General features: G+C 38.2%; 1 protein-coding gene across 2 annotated transcripts in view; it reads left to right on the forward strand.

The window, feature by feature from the left end:
- CFAP61 (cilia and flagella associated protein 61) overlaps positions 1 to 20,999 on the forward strand; it is a 122,394-nt gene that overhangs the window by 52,018 nt on the left and 49,377 nt on the right. For both annotated transcript variants that reach the window (XM_049801117.1, XM_049801116.1), the window contains exons 17-18: positions 3,765 to 3,892; positions 18,735 to 18,833. In XM_049801117.1, coding sequence (XP_049657074.1) covers positions 3,765 to 3,892; positions 18,735 to 18,833 — 227 coding nt within the window. The remainder of the gene's footprint in view (positions 1 to 3,764; positions 3,893 to 18,734; positions 18,834 to 20,999) is intronic.

The raw sequence follows: 20,999 nt of genomic DNA on the forward strand, positions 1-20,999 counted from the left end.
CTGTCCAACTTGTTTTTTCATTTTGGGGTGTTCAGTTTCCATTTCTTCCTTTTAAATGAAGGTGATGTTTGCTATAAAACCAGACCTATTGTGGAACAATTACAGTAAATATTTTTATAAATCTTACAAATAGGCTAGGGTCCAATGTTTAAAAAACAGAACTAAAAGGAGCTACAAAGTGTTCTCCATCTGAGTTTGCACCACCAATGTATATTGTTGAGTAAATATACAACAAATACATTCTCAGGCAATCCGCAAGCTGAGTGGCTACCCAGATGGGAGATCCAGGCACGCACAATGAATATATGATGCTTTACATGGTTTGAAAGTGCAAAGAAAAAAATGTGTACAAACATGTTTGCTAAACCAAATAATTATTTCATGTATCTTTTTCCATTGGTTACTTAGTGTAGAAGGATGTGTGAATTTTTCATGCTGTAAATTAATCCTACTCTGGCACATATTGTGCTGTGAGCTCCTAAGTGAAAGATGTGATTTACATGCAGGATTTGTGTTTTCAGTGGAGTATTCTGAGAAATGCATAAGCGTTTTCAGTGGAGGTAAAGTTTGAAGGCCTCTAAGTGGATGGCACTGGCTGTCAGCATGAAAAACTATCCCCCATGGTTTAATCAAGAAAGGCCACCTTTGTCAGGAGGTGGAGTTGAAGGCGTAGATGGCCCTCTGCCCTCCCAGGTGGAAGCAATGTGACAGGTGGTGCAATGGCAGAGGCTGTCAGATACCAGAGTGGAAAGGAGGGAAAATAATCTTTTGGATAATCAAAGAAAATACTTTTTTCCTGAGCTATCTATGCCTTTTCTAACAATGGCAATTATTTCTTTTTGCCTTACACTAGTTAATGATTGCTGTTTTATTTAATAAATTGGATACAGAATAAACAAGTTTGAGTTTGCTATTGACCTATCAATTATGATGTCTTATTACTCCTCTGGGGAACATATGTAGTCATTTGTCCTGACATTTTGTTAAAATAAGGTGGTATTATGGGACCAATCCACCTAATTCCTTACTCCCTGGGGCCATTTAGTGTACTTAGCTGTTAGAAAGGTGATTTCTGAAGCATGACAGCTGTTGGTGTTGGGGCCATTGTGTGGTGAACAAAAACGGTTATATTCTACTCATATGCTGCCTTTGTATCATTGATACAGAAGCCATTTCATAAATTAGATACAACTCTTCCCGAGGAAATTGTATTACTGCTTTGTATTTCATTGTTGGAGTACATTTGAAGAGAAAAAAACCTAAAAACAACACAGGACTGCAGTAGAAGGAGATGTCTGAACTCGGCATTGCTGTAAGGTCTGTTGGGTTTATCCTATTAGCTGCTGACATTCCTGTCTAGTTATTTTGGTTGATTAGGTACATTACAAGTAGTTTCTCTTTGTGGTTTTTTTGTACTATTTTATTAATTTTGTTAAAAGCCACGTTTCAGCAAAAGCATCACTAATGATTTTTCTTCCAGAAGGCATTGCTTTTCTAGAAAGTTGCAGCTCTCTGTGTGCAGCAAAAAAAAGCCTGTCAGAGTTCTCATCTGCAGAGTTCACAAACCCATGCAATTTGAATACTAAGATTCGGGTCTTACACACAGTATCCTCAATGCCTGTTTGTGGTGCCATGAGATCTTTGCAAGTGTCAGCGCTTGTGATGTCAAACGTTGTAGTTGGGGTATGCCCATTTAGTATGTTATAGAAAACATAGTCCAGGTTTTATTTTAAGCAGTGGGGAATGCATTTAATAATTGGCATCAGTTGTTATCATTTCTTAAAATCTCTTCCAGTGATGTACATTTTCAATGAAATATAAAAGGTTTTTTTCAGTTTCTGAAACGTGAAAATGTTATATTTTCATTTATGATCAAAACCCTCTTTACTGGCAAATCCTGCTGTAAGAAGTGTTTAACCATGTTAAAAAGCACTAGCTTTGGATTAGATCATTAGGCTTGTTCGTAGAGACTTGTAGATATAACAACCATTTGGGCAGCATGATAGTTGTTCTGTGGCTTAGCTCTGGCTGGTCAAGTCGTTCCTCAGTGCAGGCTGCCTGTGAGACTGCGAGCATGTGCTAGGTTTCACACATTTGACTTCTCCATGGAGCATCCACCGTTGGCTACTTACCATATACTTTTTAAGATAACTTCTGGAATTTTCTTAGTCAAGTCTGGTCCCTGAGATGAATCTGGCTCACCACTGGATGTCATCATTGCACTGTGATGAACTGCAACTGGAAGAACATTTATCTGGCAGTAAAAAATAGCATTGCCTGACCAAAGAAGACATTTAATTTTGTCACATTTCCAATTACTTGCTATACAGTGATGACAGTTTGCAAGTAGTTGGTCCATAATCCTTCCTTAAGGTATAGGACAGCACTCTAGTGTGTTACACAGACAATTCTCCACCTTCTGTAGTGGGGCTATGCTGAAATCTCAGCTGTGGGTCTCCACCACTGCAAAGACATGATATAAAAGATCTCTTGGGGATCTCAGTGTTCCACGTACTTCTTGAGAAGGCCAGTGTCATTACCGTAGCTTTAAAATAAAATACTTATTCTTCATATATTGAGTTACTCTGTCAACTAATATATAGAGAATGTATTTCTACTGTAATTTCATAGGAGGAATTTAGAGGACTTAATTTTATTAACTGTCTGTCTCCTATTTGTAATACAGGAAAACCTGTTAGAAGTCTTAGATTGCTTCCTGCCTAAGTAGCACAGCAGAAATATATAGAAGTGTCTGACAAATAATAAAAGGAGCTCCATTTTCTATTTGTCTCTTCAGTGCATTTATGAATCTGCAGTTATGCATTCTGTGAAATGGGAATGTATACAACCCAAAGCAATAAAGAAAAAACGTGAAGTGTGTTATACTGCTAGATGGAAAGTATTTCCCTGCCTTTCATCAGAAATTTGAAAATTAAATATAGTTCAGGGCAGAAAAAAAATTGTCAGGTGCAATGTTATCTCTTGGCCCTTTCTTGCATATTTGTTTTTGAGAATCTCTGTTAGCTAGTGAGACCTAGAGACAACAATTAAAAAAAAACAACCCATGGAGTTTATTGTCTTAACCAGTGTATGCATTAAGGAGAATGGAAACTGAGAAGCTAGTAATTAAAAGCTTTATAGTAAGATTTTTGGCCAGAGCATTGATCTCAGTGGCATTAAGATACTAGTTTACTCATTTGACAGCCTGGCTTTCAGTGTAGCTGCTCTATATTTAAGAAAAAAGAAGGTGAATTCCACCATTTTGGAAGAGAGTTTTCAATTAAACACACAAAGACACTCAAGATATAGGTTTCTAATTAATTTATAAGTAAGATTATTTCCATAAATAAACCAGCAAGAGTAAAAACTGCTCTAGAAGGTATAAAAATGGCCTTAACATTATGTAAATATATGTTCCCCAGGTGTTAGCTAAATGGTAGTAAATTATAGAAGAGGCGGTGTTTTTTTCTCTTTTACAAGGACTCCATAGCATCTTTTCTGGGAGAAGCCAGACCATTAAGCTCTGCTAATTTTCTGTAACCTATTAAGCATGCACATATTTCAATATTTTAGTACCATTTATCTACCATTTATCTTGTGCTGTGCACAGAAAAATCATAGTATTAGTCATGTCAGTGAGCCATAATAAGTTTTGTATGAATGCGAGGTAATTCGTTACTGATGGTTTAATGATTCTTAGGAGACTTTTGCTGTTTGTTTTTTTTTTAATGCATTTCTATATCATTTTACATATTTTTTTACAGTTGAGTTATTCTTTGAACCACATAAATCGAAAGCTGGTACTGGCATCTAAAGCATCTATCAACACTAGAATTGTGGTGGTTGGTGCATCTGATGTTGGAATCTCTTTTCTGGAAACGCTCATTTTTTGGTAAGTTTTTAATTTGATTTCCTTTACTGAGAAGAATATGTTACCTTTTGTTTGACAGGGCTGGCTTCTTCCATTTAGAAGCAGGCTTCGAGTCTGTATCCAAGTACTAGATGTTAAAGGTCTGAGCGTCTGCAGATGCAAATAGATAGGTGCTTGTATCCTGGCTGACTCTGGGACTCAAAAGTGCTGACAGAAGGCATGCTGAAAATGAGAATTCCACATACTTAAAATCTATTTGACTGTTGTTCTTATACAAAAATACTATAGGTGGAGGTTAAATTCATAGCCCTTCACGTGTGCTCCAAAGCAGTATTGATCTTTAAAGCTAGTTGTGCCCAGTGGGATCACAAATCACTGTCTGAATCCCTCCCTTCTCTTACCTCGTTGTGATGCTGTGTTTTCAGAGCTGTGCAGAAATGTACAACATAAGCTTGTTCAGTTGTAATCTCACTGTGATTCTTCTGATTCTGATAACACTTTTTGATATGTTTGATTCTGATGAGGCTTTTGATGTTTGGGATTGTTCAGGAACCAAAAAATGGTCAATTCTGACCCTTCTGCCATTTCTGATATAGACCCTAGAGTGAGTGTGGGAAAGGTCTAGCAAAGGATGCTGCTTTCCATCAGTCTCAGCCTGCTCGGTGGCCCACTAAGAGCACAGGCCGTCAGCATATGTTAAAGAATTTTTCAGCAGTAAAACTGCAAATTGAATTGCGATGGTTACCTCGAGTTATCCAAACTGGAGTTAATAAACTGGTTGAGAAGGGGAATAAATGTATGCACCTTTTTTTTATACTTTACACTGTCTAAGCCAGAGTAAACTTGTGGACAAGTTCTGCTGTTTTACACACTTGCCAGAGTTAGGACAGGGGTGCCCTCTTTCCGACGTCTCACTGCTTGCACCTTCTACGTAAGTACCTCCTCCATACCAGTTTAGGGGGTTATCAGGAAGTCAGACCGTGTATGTGAGAATGCAATTCCTTTTATGCATTTGTTGTTTTCCTCATAGATTAAACATACATACTAGAAATGTCTTGAAAGACTTGCAGAAATGAATATTAAATTAATTCTAAATGCAATTGTTACAACGAAATGTTTGTTACAAAAACTAGGGGAGACTGGCATTTTTATGGTTGGCGGAGAATTGAAAATTTTGCCTGGTTTTTTTTTTTTTTCAGTTAAGCCAAGAGTTTGTATTTCTACAACAACCATTAATAACATCACAAATTAAAATATCAATATGGCAAGAAAAGAAAAAGTTGAAGTGCTTTATGGATCTTGTTATCTTGCTGGAGCAGTGAAAAAAAAATACCTGCTTCTTGCTCTTTTTTCTTAGTTCCTGACTTTCTGTAGAGCATCCCCTCTTGGGGTAAAATAATTTTCCCCTCATCCTCCTGTTCTCAGCTTTCAGTTCCACTCAAAATTCAGTTAAAAATGTACTTTAGAGCTACTAGCCACTTTCTTGTTATTCATCCTGCGCTATTTATTAGTACACTTTCAGTATAATATACTGTGAGGGAAAAACAAAGCATATTTACACTCCAAGTCAATCAGCCAGAAGCTAAGTCTTGCTGTAGTGAACAGGTCATACAGATAGTATTGTGTCTGTCGGGCAATCCTTAATAGGTATCCTCCTCTGAAATACCTCAACCAAGACTTTTCAGTGAGAAGTTTTGTTTGAACCGTATTGTAGCCAAGAGTTCTTGCAGAACATGTCCTTGTACATAGGGGAGAGTGCTTGTCTTCAGCACTGCACAAATGGAGTGCTCTTGCATAAGAGAAATTGAGTATTGCTCTGAGAATGCAAAAAGCAAGCAGTCAGCACTTAGTGCAAAATGTCACAGAATTTATATTAATATATGTGTAAATTTAAGAGATGTGATTATTTATTTTTTTTTTAATTTTCACATCATCAGCAGATGAAGTCTCCTGATCAATGTGAAGGCTTTTTAATACAATTCAGTTTAATTTACTCATAATTTTCTAATATTCTTTGTAGAGGTTACATGCACTAAAAATAGCTAGATTGAATCAATTTGTAAGCCCCTAATCCTTAAAAAGAGGAAGTAGTTTTCTCCTCATTATTCTTCATACTTAATTATTCTACATTATCAGTGACCATGGAAACACACAAATGTAATTCACTTACCTACATAACAATTATTAGAACTAGATTTTACAAGTGTTTTCAACTTCTTTGAGACTGAAGAAATACATTTTTCATTGAACAGAGAAATAATCACGAGCATTACCTCTCCTCACTCGAGAGCTATAGCAGGCTGCCTCTCGCTCCCATTGTGCTGGGGCAGTGGCATTGCACTTGGTAGCACGTCCGCCGCCGCAGAATGCTCCGGGGGCAGTTCAGCGTTGTCGTTCTTTGAGCAGTGCTGCGGAGCAGCCGTGGGCACCACATCTTATCCACCTGAACCGAAAATGAGCTTTGTAATCCATGCTGCGAAGGGGGAGTTGGTGCTGTGAACCATTATCTTACAAAATGCTGCTTCAGTCTTTCGCTGTGGCTCGTTACCTTGCTGTTGGAGTTTCTGGAAACAGAGATTGTCATAGAGGTCAGGGCAGTGGTGCACCCAAAGTGGGTGCCGGTTATTTCAAAGGGCGGTGCAGAAATCCTGCAAATGAGTACGTGGAATGACCTGCTAGTAGGGGAAGCTTCTTCCTAACGCTGGGGGTACTCTGAGCCCTGGAGAATTGCGTCCATTGTGCTTAATCTAACGCTAGGTCAGTGAAGGTGATCTCATTATTCATGTTTCACCATTCAAATAAATACCCCTGCTGATTTTTTTTTCTTGGAGTGTAATCACATGCAGGCATGTGTTTTCAGCTATAGTGCTACTTTTCTTTAGGAGGCATATGAATTTTTTGTTCAAGAAACAGGCGAATGATGGAGGTGGCAGTGCCGGCAGTAATGCAGACAGAGCCTGGCCTCCCTTCTTGTGCACGGCTGGCTGTCGGTACGTACAGGTGCGAAAGCGGCTCTGGAGACTGTACCTCGGCTGTGGCTGTCCGACACGTGAGGAGCTGCAGCGAGCTAGGCAGCAGAGCTGAGACAACGTGGAAGGGGGGGAGGGAGTTGCATCATAAATTGCTGCAGTAATTAACTTCCCTGCAGGAGCGTGGCAAGCAGGGAAGGAATTGTTATTCCCACAATTCCTGCATGAGGCTCCTCCTGGGCAGTGCAATTATATGCTTCCCCTTGCACAAAACCAGGACTTAGGTCACTCTCTAGCACTACGACAAGGCTTATATAAATTGTGGCAGCATCAGACCATTTGTTAAAGCAGTGTAAACTCTGAGCGATGTCCAGTCCTAAAGGAGAAGCAGCAACTGAACAAATACCCGTCTTCTGAAAAAGCAGCTCAGCCAGCAACACGAAGTCTCAGCCTCTATTGTTCTCTGTCCTCCAAACTGTTAGTGCTGACTGGCGCTCCTGCCTCCCCTTTGTTGTAGGATGTGGGGAGAAAGCCTTTTCAGCCTCGGAGTGAATCAAGTCAAAGAAACTCCAAAGAGAGGTTAAGCTAAAATGCAAGTTTTGTTTATTTTTAGTTTCCCTTGAGTGACTTGGTTTTGGAGGTGGGGGGTGGAATTAAAAGAGAAAGAGTCTTATCAGATGTTCTGGTAGATATGTACATGCAGTACACTTGCAGTACTATGAGCCACTAACATTGACAAATTACCATGAATGAAGACCCTAAAAAGGAGTCTGTTTTAAGACTAAAGGAAGTTTTAAAAAAGTTACCCTTTTTTTGCTATCCCCACTGAGATCAATTATGCATATACTAAATTTATAAATGAAAAAGCTGTTTTAAATATTCAACCTGCAAGTATTCAATGAAAATTGTATGTGAAAATGATTTTCAAGTGTAAAATCTGTTTTCATGAATACAGAATATCTGTGCCTATGAATAGGAGAAAAGGAGTAATGAGTTCAGTTCAGAGTTCTGCAAGTACCAGTTCTTGGAGGTGAGGTTCACCAGGGGAAGTATCAACAGCAGTTAAAGAATTTATTTAAAGACCTGTGAGCAGCTCTAATTGGGGATGCTGAGTTGCATAGTCCTCAGTTAAACCAGTGTTCCCCTAAACGTATATCCTGATGAATGTAAGATATAGTCCAGCATTTTAATCTTTTCATATTCGCAAGTACTGAGATGCTTTAAAAAATAACCTAATTGCTAAATACCAATTTACCAGGAGGGGAGGGTTTTTTTTGTTTCTTCTTGTTTCCTTTGATAATTTAAGAATGATGGTCATGGCAGCAGTGTTAGGCCAGAAGAACATATAATTAAAAAACCTCAGCATTCTCAGTTTATTCCGGTGGAGGATTCATGGAACAGCATGCTAACTAGTATGCCCTGACAGCAGGTGATTGAAGTTTGGCTGCAAGAACGCAAAAAGCTTGCTCACAGCAGTATCTTGTCATTGGTTCCAGTGTAGTGAACCAATTAGCTTTTTATCCACCTCTTTGCATATAGCTGTGGAAAGCGTTATTGTCTTCTGATTATAGGGAAAACCCTTTTTAATCCATGATTTTGAAAACCTACTTAATCCAACCTCTGGTGTAAACAATGACTTATTCTCTGAGGACGTTGGAAATATACATAATGTGCTGCACAAAATAGCCATAAATGAATGGTGGCTAAGATCACAATATTTTATATGAAAATGTTGTGAAATATATTTCCCTTTCTATGCAGGTGCATTAAAATAATTATTGCATTTAAAAAGCAAATGGATTAAAGTATATTTTTGTTAAAGCCCTGAACTTTTTTCTTAAAGTAGAATTAGAACCTAACACAGTAAATCTGTGAGGTTTTGTCTGCAGGACGGTTTCTCCCTTTGTGAGTTAAAGGTATCCAAGGTTAGTTTAGAAATGGCAGGGATTTTTAAAACACGGTTTCTGACAGAACAGCTACAACTGCCGTTATCTGGCAGCACAGTATTATACAATATCCTGCACATCTGTCCTGTTTGGCAATAGTTAGCATAATGCTTGCTGTTTAATTAGGCTTTTTATCTTTGCATTTGTCTGAGAACATCTGAAGCCTTCCATGTTGCCTGTCACTAATTAGTTGACTAATTAAATAGTTAGTGCTTACTTGCTGATCACAGAGCTAACATGTAATGAATGGTTTAGTGATCTTCATTGTTTTATACTATCTATCTTTGCCACATGAATTGATATACATGTGCTTCCTTTTGACTGCCTTTTTTTCATACCAAGGCAAATCCAGAACAATGTTGTAGTCGACCATGTGTTCAGTGTCACTGGGCCTGTGTCCTTCAGACATTGTTGCCTTCCATCATTTCTGGTGAATAGAGATCAAGTTGTGACAGAGATAAATAAGATAGGTCATATCTTGCCTTGTTGCGCAGTCAGCATCACAATGAACACTGTCAGTGACTGATACCAGACATAAACTAGGGGAGAGGATATGGGTCAAGATCAGCCTTCCTAACAGCCATTTGACATGCCTCTGCCAAAAACTGATACTCAATTAGCATTGATACGTGGTTATTTTATATTCTTGCTTTAGAGGCAGTTTTCAGTTTTAAATAAGATTATTTCAACTTTAAGTACTTGCCTTTTACGCATGCAAACATTTGTCTGAGCCCAAGCTATTCTTTCACACTTTAAATTTGTACGTATTTGTAGATTTTCTTTTGTTACTATTTATATATGAATACTCATAACTTCTTGTTGCATGTTAAAACTGATTTGGAAATAGTAGTTTTCTTATTAAAGGCCCATTTCAAAATTGAAATGAGTCACAAGAATTTTCATAGAATTACATTTTGTGTTTATCATACCTCTCCTGGTGACTAAGTATGATGTTAACATGGCTATTTCAGCAGCTCCGAGCAGAGCTTGGTAACCTGACTACCCGAAGCATCTGGTAGTTCTCTGATCAATGCGGTTCAAAGCAAATAAAGAGGCATTCCAAGTGCAAACACTGCATATAGGCTTTCCAGTTCTCTGCTAAAGTGATGGAGTAGATGTACTTTCTCTTCTGTTCATGTTTATTTTTCTTTGTTTGAAGTTTGCTTCCTAGAGCTGTTGTGGAGGTGTAACTATCGAGGTCTTCAAAGCAGTCTATAAACTGTCTGTGGGTTGGTTTTGAAACACAGAAGACTGTTCAGACTACTACAGTGGAGAAAAAAATTAGTTGGCTGGTTAAGTTGTGATCCTTCCCTCCAGTGATTAGTGTAGATTTGATTCCTGTTCATTATGTATATATGTATGTGCTCTTAATGGGCAGAGTGAGGGTTGTGACAAAGATCACTATTTGAAGATACTTGCTTGCTTTTTCTGAATGCTTGACGAGCTGAAATTTTAAGGTTCCTTCTCTGGATTGCTGTGATTACCCTCCAGATCCCAGGAAGGAGACGAGTCTGAATGCAGCTTACATTGAAATGAGAGTGGGGAGTGCCAGTGATGAGATGGTGAATCTTTACTGCATGCTGTGTTACCTAGATTCCCGAAACTTCTACTGCGGATTGGTTAGGTTAGATGGAGCTCCACAGTGCTGTAGCTTGATGGCTTCCAGTACCCAGGTTACCACACTGCATTGCCGTGTGAATTGTAACACATCACATTGTGTGGTTTGTTCCCCTAGGAGTGTGGTGGTCAGTAGCATCTCTGCATTGATTGGGCATAATTTCAGTTTCATGTCAGCTACAGGGCATGAGCCGTTTGGGAAGGAGCTGCTGGAGAAGTATTGTGTTGCCCTGGTGAAGAGATGGGCATTACATGGCTCTGTAGTGCTGCACCTCTCAGAGCTGTTTTACGTTACGGGATGCAATATCAGCGAGGCAGCTGTGCTCATCAGGCTGCCAGGGCTGGAGGTGCTGCGAGGCCCAGATCCACAGCTGCTACATGCAGATGTTTGAGAACAGGAATTTTGGCCCAGCTGACTCCACCACCAGCCATGTCCCTGTCCTGCCTGGGCTGCCAGCTTTCTGTCAAGAGGACGTGGCACTGGGGTGGTGCCTCAGAACATGCAACTTTTATGAGTATTTTCTCTTTCTGTGTGCTCTTGCTTTCAGCAGGAGAATGTATGGTCCTTGGCCGTAAGCTAGGACAAAAACATTGGTACAAATCTCAAGCCTTTCAAATTCAAGGGAGGTCTGTCTTTTGACATCTGTGGGCTTTTCTAGGTTGCGTACTTTGTCATCTCTGTGAGGGCAGCATTGCCAAATATGCATGAAGCAACATCACGGAGTCAAAATGTTAATCTCCTCCGCAATAATATGGAAAATTGGGTCTGGTAAGTAGACAGTCATAAAAAAAACCAAAAACACCACCTTAGTTTTAACATGGGTGATTGGCCAATCATGTTAAAAATGTCCTATTAACAAGCTGGAATTTGCACTGTATGTTATGCACTGAAACATTCACACAGGAGTAGACAAAACAGCAAAATTTCAACCACACTCTAGTTTTACTGCCCAATTTATGGTATCTTTATTTGTGGATAATGGTGTTGATGTCTCTCAACTGTGATTTTGAATCTGCCAGGTGATTAGATTTAAACAGCCAGAGACTGTAACTACCAAGGCCATCATCAGATATCCCTCATTTTCTATCTAGAAGAATAATTGCCCTGTTTTATACTTTGAACAGGATGAAATCCTGAAACATTTATGGAATGGAAATTGAAATTTTAGTAAGGAAATGTGCTCACTGAAGTAGTGGTTGGATGGTACTTTGATTTGGTCAAATTCAAAGCCAACTTACATTTGGGGTGGTAGTGCTAATCTTGTAAACTTTGCAACTATGGATGTTCCCACATAAGTATATGGAAGTGTCTGATTTAGCTATGTATTCTGTATGGGCCAAGGAAAGAGCTCCTTAGATTTTCCTGTTCTGCCATATAACAATTCATACTTTAAGGACTTTGCCACACTGATTTTAATAAGCTAGATCCTGGAAATACCACTGATCTTGCGTGAATACTACAGTTTTTGAAAGAGCCTCCCAAGAAATCTGTAGCTGGGTTGTCAGATGAGTCATAATTTAGTTTGTACTTTGCTACAAAAATTCAGTTTATGCTCACAGTGTTTCTCAGTGCAGAATGTTAAGGCAGCTCACATTTGAGCCTGAAGTGATATTAGCACTAAAGGAGTAAATAGGCAAATATGTAAATAAGCAAGTACTTAAGACTTAGTTTTAAGTTGTGTTAGAAGTTTGCTCTTAAATGCTGTACCCCAGAGTTTGGATGTTACATGCGTTAATTGATACACACGTTCAAAGCCTGGTATACACCTTGTAAGTACTGGTAAGATGCAGAGACAAAGAGACTTCCGAGAAGAAAGCTTAGGGAGAGGTGGTTAAAGGAGGGAGAAGAGCTTAGTGGTAAAACTGCAAAGGTCAATATGGGTTGAGAGGCAAAGTGTGGAAAAGAATGAGTCTCACAAAGGAAAAAAAGACTCAACTGAATTACAGTAAAGAGCCACAATCATTAGAGAAGAATGGTGCAAAAAAAGCATAGGGAAAGGTGAGTTGACATAGGTGAGGAAAGCAAAAACAGTTGCTGGGAAATGAGAGGTGGTTAGAAGGGATAAAAGCAGTGATAGTGACAGAAGGGTGGCTGAGTTGTTTCAGGAACCCGAGTTCTGATATGGATGGGAGTTTGAAAGAAGAAACTGGAAAAAGACATGTTTGGTAACATTCAGGGAGAAATCAAGACAGTGGGGTGATGTAAAGCTACCTAAAAAAGGAGAAATTATTAAGAATTGAAATGCAGCAGAGTCAGAGTTGCTAATGTCTTTAATTACATTGTCTAGGAAAAGGGTCATCGCTGAGGACAAAAGAGAGACAAGCATTAAGATTACAAGGTGTAAGGCAGTCTAGGACTAACCACTTTAAGTGGAAAAAGGAAGCAGGAGGACTAATTGATCTACCCTAGCAAAAGAACCAAAATTTAACTGGAGACGAACAGCTTTTGTGATGGGGTGTTGAAGAAGGGTGGACAGCTACAGGGGAGGGACACCCCATGAGCTAGGGTCAGAGATGGGATACGGGTTTTAGTGAGAGCAAAGAAGGAAGCAGAAAATATTTATTGAACAAATGAAGGTAAAGCGACAATTGTGGGGGCAACAGAAGCTTTGCTGGAATAAGCCTATCTTAAAAATCCCCAACTATTTAAGTTCATGATTGATGTCCTTATCCAGTTCAAGCAGATATAAATTGACACTCCCTAAATATGGGCCAGAAGTTAGAGAAATTACTGTGGAAAAGAGAACATCTTCCAGTAGGCTTAGTAGGGGCAAAAGTTATCTTCAGAATGGTGCTTGTAAAGTTTATGGGAAGTTTGTGGTGGTGGTTTGGGGTTTTTTTTTGGTTGTTTGGTTTTGGTTTTTTTGTCTTGTGATAGTGGGCTCTAGGCTTCAACAGCAAGGAGGTGCCTCCAAATCCTGTGTAGAATCAAACCATCAAGTTCAAAGTTTGGAGAGAGACCCAATGAGGAAGAGCTGCCAGCTGGGGAGAGAGAAACACTTGCAGCATCCTTGAAGTGTGTTACTCAAAGGTCAAAATAAGTATTACTTAGCTTTTTAATGGATTCTTGTTAAGATGTCAAAAGTGGTGACAGCAGTGGCTTTCATGGCCTGGGCTTGTAGGCTGCTTTTCTTTGGAATACGGCATCTGATAAAATTAATCACCAGTAAACCCAGTGGGAAGTTTCTGAAAAAACCCAGTACTTTAATAAAAAGCACTGTTCCATCAAAATGCAAAATTTTGAAGGGAGAATGTTGTTTTGATATCAAGGGGAAATAATTGGGACATGAAATATTTTGCTCAGGTGTCATTTAAAAAAGTGGCTCTTTTGTTTTTAAAGAAATTACATCTTGAATTTTTTAAAAATCAAAGTTGGAACTGAACGTTTTTCTTTTAACCTCTGTTCTGAACAATTTAGAAGAGTGTTTTCTGAAATTAAAAAGGATGGTGAATTTCACCAATGTTGCGACCTATCTTAGAATGAAAATAGTCATGTTCTGGGAAGAAAAAGATGTGAATTCTCCCACTGAAGTAAGCAACTGACTTATCTATCCCCTGGTGTCAAAAGTGGCAGTCAAATTAAATGTGAGCTACTGACAATTAGATTCACTTATCTTTTTATTTCAGTTGGTAGTGTTCTTGATGCGCCTGTCTCTGGTCTTGGGAGGAAGAGTCATCATGGGCGCAGTTTATAGAGCAAATGAATATGTGGAAAACCCCTTTTTTGACCCTTGCATTGAAAAGTGTCCCAGTAAAGACTTTATTGTTATCCCTTCTTTCATTGATCAAATTCATTCACAATCTTAACACTTTTTCCTAAGGTTGATCCAATGGAGAACTGGCTTATCTTTGTTTACTCGTAATTAGAGAGGGATGACTTCTAGGTGGACATATGTTGGCCAGCAGTTAAGCTGAAATCCTGTTCTGAGGGCTGTAATTGATGCACTTACATAAGGTTCTTGAGAACAGATGCTTTTGGTAATTGTTGATACAAAGAGTAAACCCTTTCTGCTGCTTCTGTTACTGACTCTCTTACTTAATAACCAAGTGTTGTATGATCAGTTGCAGAGCCTTCATACTACTAGAATGGTATCATCTAGCAACATACAGGGAAATGGTTTTGCTATGTTTTCATGTATCTTCATTCTTGATTTTGTGCTGATTCTTACTTGTCTGTGTCAAATATAGCTGCCCAGAGAGTGGGAGGAAGTGGAGAGAAGGGTAAATGCTTTTCTACAGCTCTGCCAGTGAAAGCAATGAGTTTTGTCCAAGCAAACAAAAGCAATTTTGTATAGTGGCAATATGAAAACACATGACTCGAAGGTTACTCGAAGAAACTCTATAGTGCTAAGTAACATATTTATCCTTTAGTGAAAATATGAATGAGTGGGAATTTCTGTGTTATTATTAATGTTAGCAACCTTCGTTAAGCTGAGCATTTCTATCTGTAGTTTTGTGTAGAGCTGGAAAATTTGTTAGAAAATCTTTTCTTTTTGGAGAAGTCTCTTCTCCAAGTCATGTCCCGATTACTTTGTTCTTGAAATGTTTGAGCTGATAATCTTTCCTTAAAAAAAAAAAAGTCCTACTTTGGATAAATTGTTATATTATTTTGGAAAAGGAAAACTACTGTCTGTATCTGCCTTTTACAGTGAGACTTATACCTGGGCACTTTGAGTTTCTGTGCCTTGAACACCAGGTTATTGCCTGCTGGGACTCTCTTCTATCATCATCTGTCATTCTGGGCTCCTTCCTCCCCATAAAAATCGTAAGGTTCCTTTTTTTGTTGCAGGACAGAGATTTCTCTGATTTCAAAGTTTCGTTAATGCAACAATTTATCACATCTAAGTTTTCAGCATCTAGTGCTGAAAACAGACTGCTTGTTACCATTTTTAGAATGACCTACAGCTGCCATTTTTACAAGTGCTCTGCTGCAGCAAAGTTGAGGACAGTATAATTAGGACTTTACTTTTGGATAGGCTATAATTCCAGATATTAAAGTTATTGTTTGAAGATTATGCGTGAAGGAGAATAGTGCACATAGTTACCAATTTTGGTAGCCACATAAAGCATTATCTTCTGTCACCCTTTTTTATTTTAGTTTTTATAAATGACTGGAAAAATAAATTAAAAAGGTGTGATGCTTCATTTCAAATAAATTGAAACACTTAGTTTCATGTAGACTACTTCATTTTATTTTTTGTAAGAAAAGTGATTTGACTTATTATTTGTGATAATGAGGGGTTTAATGAAAGCAATTAATTAAATCATTTGTTCAGGCAGTTTCCATCATTGCTACACACACACAAGAAAAAAAAGGTAGAAAAACATCAGGCAAAAGAATCCAGAAAAACTAGCAAGGAATATTCTAACAGATACACAAATGCCAGGATATGTAATGTACTAAAAAAATTTTTTTGCTTGTTCCTTTGATTGTGCTCACAGTAAATTGGCAATCCTATTTTATTTTGAGGACAAGAGTGTTTAGAGGTTTGGTTTTTTTTGTAGCTGTCTTCTAGAACTGTGCAATGAAACCCAATACCTTTTACTTATTTCCCTAGATACTCTAATCCCTCCCTGCTTTACCAGTATCTTTGAGCTGTTCTTCCCTTTGTATCCACAGCAACATGAATCCCTACTGGAATTATTTGCTTCTAAAATGCAGGTGCACTTGTTTAATGCTGCATTGGTTCAGGCTCTTAACTTGAAGACTTTTTCACCAAGTGGGAACCTCTGCTTTTACTCTACTTCATATTAGGTGTTATATGTATTAAAAGCATATAAGACATTCAGTCTCCTAACATGCACTACCTGTTTCTCAGAGCCTTTGTTGGTTTTCAGTTCTTAAGAGCTTTTAGGCATCAAAAGCCATAATAAATAAACCATCGTTTTGTTAGCCTTGAAATAATAATACTATGTAGAGGAAAGGAGAGAATGATATAGATTGTGGTAATGCGTGTGACAGTCGCTGGTCAAAATACTCAAACCTGTTATCTCCCTGTAACTCTGGGTTCTGGTGCCTGAGAGTAACTGTGGCTAAGCACCAACAGTTTGCCTGTAGTTTTCCAGCTTGTATTTAAGTGTCTGTATATATATTTAACATCCTAAGGTTAGGCATACTAGCTACAGTTCTGAAATCAAGCTTTTGTAATACAAGATACTAGGGTTTTTTACTAATTTTCTGTAAAGATTCTGATAATTTTCACAAATGCCACCCTGTGCTTATAAACATTTAACAAATTTTGATTCTAAGCTGAAGAAGAATTTTACCTCTGTGTTTGAAAATGTGAATATTATTAGCATGAAATTATGCATAGAGCTCTGCTGCTCCTTGGACCTGGGAGGGCAGTGTGCCTGCACTCTGAAGCACAGGGCAGTGCCAGGTACCAGCCTCTGTGTCTCTTAAGTTCTACCTCCAACATCAGTGCGCCTTTTCGATAGCTTTAATCCAATTTTCTTTGTGCCTTGATTTTTCTCAGTGTAAAATGGGAATCAAAGATATGACTCATCTCGTCACAGTATTCTAAGGAGATGCTAATCAACATTTTGATGCCTACAAGATTAATGAATGGGAAACATGAATTAATGTTCAGGGCATATGGGAATGCCATGGGAGCGCTGAGGTAGAAGTAAATCATTACTTAGTAAATCGTACTGAGTGAAAGGTCTGAATTGAAGCCTCACACTCAATGGGGAAGAACTAAACAAATACCATATGACTGTGGAAATACTGGATAACTGTGTATGGACTAAATAGAGGTAGAGCATCTGCAGAAGAAAATAGTATGTGACCAGATCAATAAAGTGCATCACAGTGCACTCATGCAAAAGAGGCATATTAATGTTGGCGAGGACCTTCATTCTGCCATTTTTCTGAGGCTTGCTTGCAACATTTTCATCCTAAATATTGTTAATGTAATTTAAATTTAATGTTATTGTAGCACCTGGATTTGAAGACCTACTGGCAAGAGGCCATGCAACATGTACAGATTATTTCAGCTCTAAGCTGAAAAGAAACTTCATTGCTCTGAGGGCAGGCAGGATGGGAGAATGTCTAGTATGTTTATGTACCGTTGTAGTAATTTTCCTCATAATTACATGTAAACTAACTGCCAAGGAGTCATACTATTTAGGTGTGTAAAGTTATTGTAATTGTTCACATTTGCACCCCATGAGGAGTGCTCCATGAGTGCAGATGGCATTCTGTACACTTTAAATTCAGCTTAATGTATCAGGCTAACTCTCATTTACATGAAGACCACTTTGTATCACTCAGCCAGCATAATGTGGCCATAAATGAAGAGCAAATTCTATTTACACCCACCTCTGTGGAGTGACCTTAATTTAAATGAGAATCAGGCCCATAATCTGTATAAATATATGCACTCTGTTACATTAAGGTTATTTATTACATTGCACTCGGCCTGAGTATGCGTGGAGATTTACCATAGATAATCCATAATCCAGAATTAAACTATTAATATGCATTTTGAGAGGGGCAGACATAACCTTGAAATTCCTTGGTTTAAGTATGACCTTTAACTTTGTTTGAATATATTTTTTAAACGTATGAATAACAAATTAACATTGGTTGATAAAAAACATTCTGATTCCTTTGTACCATTTGCATCAATCCATACTTAACTTACAGAAAGCCTTGAAGATTAGAAGGCTTAATCACTCATAGTATTTATTTGTTTTTAAATGTCAGATCACATTTAGTTCAACATACTGTCAGTCTTGTTCCCCCCACACACTCTGGCATTAATGAAACTACAGTGGAAAGTATTCTTTTTGTGTCCAAAGACACATGCATCTTAGCAAAATGACAAAACACTTTGTACCTGGCCTGTGTAAAGGAATTACTTTCTATATCCTCCTGAATATGGAATTAAAATCTGTGCTGCTCCTTTGATATGCCCTCCAAATTTCAGTAGACATGTTGCAAGAAGCAGACAAATTACCAGTTGTCAGGAATTCTTTTTTCCTTTCCTGCAGCTTACAGAAGGTGAGCTAGGAACAGCAAAGGTGTTTGAGCAAAGACTTGGTGGTGTTATGATAGCTTTTGTAGTCATGGAAGGTAAGTCCTGCCATAAGGCCTTAGGAGCAGAGCTTGTTAGTTTCATGATAGAGTCTAAATATCTCTGTCAGTATTGAGACAATATTGTTCTGGATGCTATACAGCTCGAAAGTCACAGTGATGGACTGGGAAGGTAAGCTGTAAACACTGTGTATAACCATATGTTGAAATGCACTCACATTATGCTTGTACTAAACGGCGCCTCAGCAAACTTACACTGGTTGAACTGTGGCATTTTATTTTTCTTTCTGCAGTCCGCATCTGAAGTTCAACAATCTGACCTTGATTTCAATTCATGGCCTTCCAGGAAAAGACCTACCAGGCTCCAAACATAGAAGATTTTTAATTAACAGGTTTGATTTAATATCTAAACACTTCCACAGCTTCGAAGGAAAACATAACACTTTATAATTCCTTGTGAACTTGTCCTAAATTTCAGATAGATACATAGACAGATAGCCTCAAAATAATGCAATCTGTCTATACAACATGCATTCACCTGTGAAATGAGTTGAATATAATTATTATTAGCGAAATATTGCTGAAGCAGTAACTTCAGGACAGCAATCCATTGTGTTATACCAGGACACTGGTCTCTCCTTTCCAAGACCTTTTAGATTGTTTAGATCTCCAGGTTAAATTAAAATGACAAAGACCTATGCTTGCTTTTTAAATATTACTTAGTTTTTAACTTCCATGAGTTTTGTTCCAAATAATGCTGAACAAAAGAACGTATAAGAATTAATATTAGCAATGCGACTAGTAAGTCTGCTTATAGCAGCCGTGTGGTGAGATGCAGACCCCACTGATGATAGTGAGAATTTTGCTGAGTATGTGGGGGAAAGTTTAGGATTATTGCTGTTGATAAATTTGGAAGAACTATGCTGCATCACTTCTGCTGCTTGTGAACTATTTGTGTGCCAGTCACTGGACCTTGGAAGTCTGTCTCCAGTCCCAGCCATAGTGCCGTCTCTTACACTTACCTCCCCTGGGCTGGCAGAGCCATGGATCTGGTGCAAAACAGCTGAAGGGAAGATTGTGAAGATGGCTGTGCTTGTGTCTAGTGAGCGATTAAACATTTCACGAGTTTTCTTGTTTGCCGATAAGTAAAATATCTTCCATTTAGTAGGACAAAATATTACCTCATTAAAATTCACAGTACATAATTCTCACTTAAATTTAGTATATTTGTTTTGATCGTTTTATTTTTTTCTTTTGGAATAGTGACTAGGAATCCTCACTGTAGACAGGAACATGATTGGTCTGGATGTTGAGCAGCATAGAATTAAAATGAATCAGTTATTTTGAATAGCAAGGGAATGAACTTAGTAAAATTTATTTAGATTTGGCATGTGACTCTCTGGAACCTGTACTTTGTTTCTTACCAAATCTTTTGCTCAGTAAGCAGCATTGCACTAAAGGGCCAGCTCTTTAAATGATGAAACAACTCAATGTCTGCTTGCTGAACCTTAAAAATGAAATCTCTACAAAGATATGAAAATGGTGTGATGTGAACCTGCTTAAAACCACCTTGTCTTGTTTGGAACTTTGCCCTATCAAGGAATTTTTTTATAAGTAGTTACCTGAATTAATTTTTTTATTGTAGGAAGAGGTGTGTTTAAGTACAAATCTAGTAAATGAAGGGATTATGTGCTCACATAAATGCACGTACTCTTTTTCCTAAGTATACTGTAAAAGAACTGTAATAACAAAACATGCTTCCTGATTGAAAGTTGCAGTTCATAGCTGCCTCACCAGAATTAGCTGTTAAAATTTGAAAGCAGATTAAGAGTGAAAATTGAACTCTGCAGGGTATGATTTTTGAAAGCTTCACTGTGATTTTGGAGTGCCAGTCTCCTGGGAGCTGTGCACCTCAATTATAAAGGTGCTTTAGAAAACCCTCATCTATCCTTGATGTCCATTTTATTTATAGATTTCTGCATGATTACAGTTTACAATTGTCAGTGGTTTTCTTCCCTTGTTTATTTGCTTCTGGTATTTGTGAGTGCAGAGGATGCAGAGCACCTCAGAAAGCCTGGTCATTCAGCCCTGAAATTCTTCAGGTTATGAAAGCAAGTTCGTTTGTTTCTGTGGCATCCGGTATGACAATTTTGGGAACTCAGTAACAACAACTAATGTCTAGCAATCAGCTCTGTTTTAGAATGTATATTCTGGTACTAAAGGGAAATTAATAGCTGTTAGTGCCAAGTCTCTCTCCAGCCTTCTCTGCTGCAGTCACTGGTATAATATAAAGGCATCAAATACTTGAACATGAGCTGAATCCCCTTCTATTTAATCACATTACATTAAGTAAAAAGAAAGTGGAATATTTTTCATCACTCAGTATCAATAGAAAGTAGAGTTCTTGAGCCTCTGAATGGCCATGGATTATTTTTTTTCTGCACTGACTTCAGCTCACAGACTGGGTGAAGCCCAGGATCTCTTTATTGGCCATTCCCATCTTGTCTCATAGGTGTGAAGTGCTAGCAGGGGTGAGACTCAGCTTCCTTTCACACAAG

The sequence above is a fragment of the Accipiter gentilis genome, chromosome 5 (assembly GCF_929443795.1).
Source record: "Accipiter gentilis chromosome 5, bAccGen1.1, whole genome shotgun sequence".
Taxonomy (NCBI): domain Eukaryota; kingdom Metazoa; phylum Chordata; class Aves; order Accipitriformes; family Accipitridae; genus Astur; species Astur gentilis.